The following is a 3,411-nucleotide window of genomic DNA, read 5'->3' on the forward strand; positions in this document are numbered from 1 at the left end:
CCAGAGTATAGTTAGGGGTGAATCGAATCTAACAAAGCAGTTTTGTAATCTGATCTAACGTAGCTTTCACAATGTTGCCAGGTTAGGTCCACACCTAGCGATACTTTACTAACATGTAGGCTACGGGATCACAGGTCCTTTACTTGGTCAAAAAAGGGTCGCAACGTGCAAAAGATTGGGAACCACTGGTTTAAATTTACAGATAATTAGAGAACTGATGGGGGAAGGGGGAGAACACTGACCATTTTGTTTTAGACTGGATGAATACACAATGTTCTAAGAATCTTTCGGTAGTCGTGTTACACTGAAATTTTCATAAGCTCAGACAAATAATTTGTCTGACGTCTAAAACATTTCCCTGAAACCTAAGGTTTTTCAATTTTAGCCGGTCTTTATCTATATATATATATTTCTGTGTATGCATTGTGCAGTCGCACCTGTTCATAGAGAAATCTAAGGAACAAAATAACAATTTCGTTTATAGCCTCAATTTCGCTATAAAAGGTAAACAACAAGAAGGGAACTGAACCATAAATACAATATATACGGCTTGAATATTAGTACGAAAAACCAAATTTCTAGTTGAATTTTAATTCAAAATGTCAAAGGTGAAAGTTTTTTAATATCCTGGATAAAAAAACAAATACAAAGCCACAAGTTTTCAATCAAGCAATGCATTTTCTACACTTATAATTTGTAGTTCAACAAAAGAATTGTTTCAGATGGGTGGAAAAACTTTTTGTCTATAAGTAAATTCAATCCGTTGAAATGGAATCCGTAAATTCAACCGTTATTGAAAAAAATAAAAAATAAGTGAATAAAAAATAAATCATTAAAAATCTTGTTATCGAGTTACATTTCGTGTCGAAATGTAAGGCAAAGAATATTCATTTCAGCCTTTCACGCTTTCACATTTACATAAATGAATTTGTTACTCTATCTATTAGCTACTTCATGTACATTAACATTGTTTACATATTATTGACTGTTGATCAGGTACTCATAACCAGTAAGTGTCTTCACACTTCTCAGTTATACTCAAGAATCGCTTCTCGTTACTACTCCGGAAATCGCTTTTTTCGAAATAGACTTCACTATAACTTACTTACTTACTACTTATTACACATGCATTTTCTAGCCGCTTCAACGTAAAGTACTTCCTTCGCTCGTATGGTTGCCATTTTGAGGCGCACATTACTTCTTTAGTCTCCTGTATTCATTTGGTGTACTATACGTTGTTCCAGTTGGAAGCGTGGTCGTCTGTGAGCTTACATTTTTCTGGGAACCGGACGAAGCTCGCAAATGAATTATCGGCATAGAAGAAATAACGTAAATGCTCGTCTCAAACTTTATGCGAAAAGAAAGAAAAATAGCGGAAAGAACTTGGCAATTTGGAGAGAAAAGTAAGCATTTCATTTATTTACTTATTTTACCCAATTTATTAGTTAATTATCAAGTAAAATATAATGCATAGAAGCAAAACCATAAAAAAGCATTACATACATATATATATATATTTTTTTTCTTTTTCATATTTCAGAAAAAAACAGAACTGCCAAAGCAACAATCCTGAGGGTGACATAGGAATTTCATCAGAAAAAAAGAATGAAGACCTAATGAATGGTAGGCGAATAGTTGACATTCGATTTTTCATCAAATCTCTTCAAGAACTAAATGCACATAGCTCTCTTGGTTGCACGTTTTCAGACATGGATATTGTCTCAGAAAAAAGATGCGGTCTGAGAAGTGGCATTAAATTTAAATGTAAAATGTGTAATTTCACAAAATTGGTATGGACAGAGAAATCTCCACACGATAAAATGAGTATTAATGCAGCTGCCGTAACGGGAGTAATAGCAATAGGTGCAGGGCATTCAAATTTGGAAGAATTTCTTTCTGTAATTGAAATTCCAACGATATCCATCAATACGTTTCTCAAAGAGTATGACATTATATCAAAAGCTTGGGAATCAACTGCTTTGAAAGAAATGGAACTCGCTGGAATTGAAGAAAAAGAAATAGCAATCCGTGATGGAAAAGTAGACGCTGATGAAGTTCCATGTATAACAGTGATAGCAGATGGCAGCTGGGCAAAACGGTCATACAGATCAAACTATTCATCTTTATCAGGAGTGGTAAGTTAATTTTTTTTCCTGTATATATTTTATGCATTCTTCATTTTAGAAATTTCTTTTTCATAAATAATTCTAAAAATTAGTTCTAGAATCAAAAACAAAACAAAACAAAAAAAAAAAAAACGCCTAAAATACTAAATATACAAGATGTATATGTTTTTATACTCACAATTTTTAATTGATCAAAACGAAAATGAAAATTTTAATCATTAAATTGCATATGAATTGATAAATAGCTATCATTTCATTTAGTTTTAATCAGCTTATTTTGTTAAATTGAAATGGAGGATCTCAAAATTTAATTTCTGTCTATCCACACATATATTGCTAAATCTATTCTTGAAGCTGTGACATTGATAAGTACATATTTGTGTTTTGATTTAGGTATTCTAACTTTTGCCTTTAAATTTCTGTGTATCTGAATATAAGTAACTTTTATGAATCTTAATTTAATCAACCTTCTAAAATTTAGCACTTTTGCAGATGTGATGTTTTGCGTAACACTCGCTACATGGACTATTTATTATTTTTAAATACAAAAACGTTTTTAAAGAAAGTTCGTACTTTATGGCATAAGAAAAAAAAAAGAGATTTTTTTGCTGTTTAATTTTAATTGAATTTTAATTAGATTGATCCTGAGCATATTGATGTAGTTTCAGAGAAAACATTTTTAATTTTTAAATCAATGAAAAATTGTCACCAAAGTATACCCCATGACGGGGTAAAATGAGTCATCATACAAAAATGAGATGAATTTAATTTTGAGGTAGACCTGATTCTAAGTATATTGGCATGTTTACTGAACTTGTTAGCTACAATAAACATGCACGAAAGTATCCTATCAAGCAATTTAATCTTCACACTTTAAAATGACGTAGCTCTAAGCTCTCTCCCTTTCCCAGATTAAAGTTTGCTCGTTTGAACAGCTTGCACACACTAAGTGAAATTACTGAAATTTCGTACTAAACTACTGCTTTGCACCTTTTACATTTCATAGAGCATATAATTTTAAATCATGTATCTATTTTTAACTCAAATTTCATGTAAAAAAAGTGAAAGTTGACGAAAAAAATAGGTTAATTTGAAAATATTTTAATATTTATTATATGAAATATTATCGAAATTCTTTTGTCTAAAACGTAACTATTTAAGAAGGAAACATTTACCAATGTTCAGAAACAAATTTTGTCAGTTACATTTTGATTAAAAAAAAGGAATAATAAGAAAAGAAAAAACACTCTATGTAATCTCAAAATGTATTATGTAGTGATACGTT

At 30.8% G+C, this 3,411-nt stretch overlaps 1 protein-coding gene across 1 annotated transcript; it reads left to right on the forward strand.

Moving 5' to 3' along the window:
- Window positions 1–1,302: 1,302 nt before the first annotated feature.
- Window positions 1,303–2,219, forward strand: LOC129223953 (uncharacterized). The gene is made up of 2 exons (XM_054858340.1): window positions 1,303–1,403; window positions 1,541–2,219. The coding sequence occupies exons 1-2, from the start codon at window positions 1,303–1,305 to the stop codon at window positions 2,142–2,144; spliced, it is 705 nt and encodes a 234-aa protein (XP_054714315.1). The 3' UTR covers window positions 2,145–2,219.
- The last annotated feature ends 1,192 nt before the right edge of the window (window positions 2,220–3,411 follow it).

The sequence above is a fragment of the Uloborus diversus genome, chromosome 1 (assembly GCF_026930045.1).
Source record: "Uloborus diversus isolate 005 chromosome 1, Udiv.v.3.1, whole genome shotgun sequence".
Classification (NCBI taxonomy): domain Eukaryota; kingdom Metazoa; phylum Arthropoda; class Arachnida; order Araneae; family Uloboridae; genus Uloborus; species Uloborus diversus.

What these genes read in the sequence shown, in the direction of transcription:
- LOC129223953 (XM_054858340.1), top strand. Translation starts at nt 1,303, where the DNA reads ATGAATTATCGGCATAGAAGAAATAACGTAAATGCTCGTCTCAAACTT. An exon ending in TTGGCAATTTGGAGAGAAAA is followed by an intron (nt 1,404 to 1,540) that starts GTAAGCATTTCA and finishes TTCATATTTCAG; the next exon opens with AAAAAAACAGAACTGCCAAA.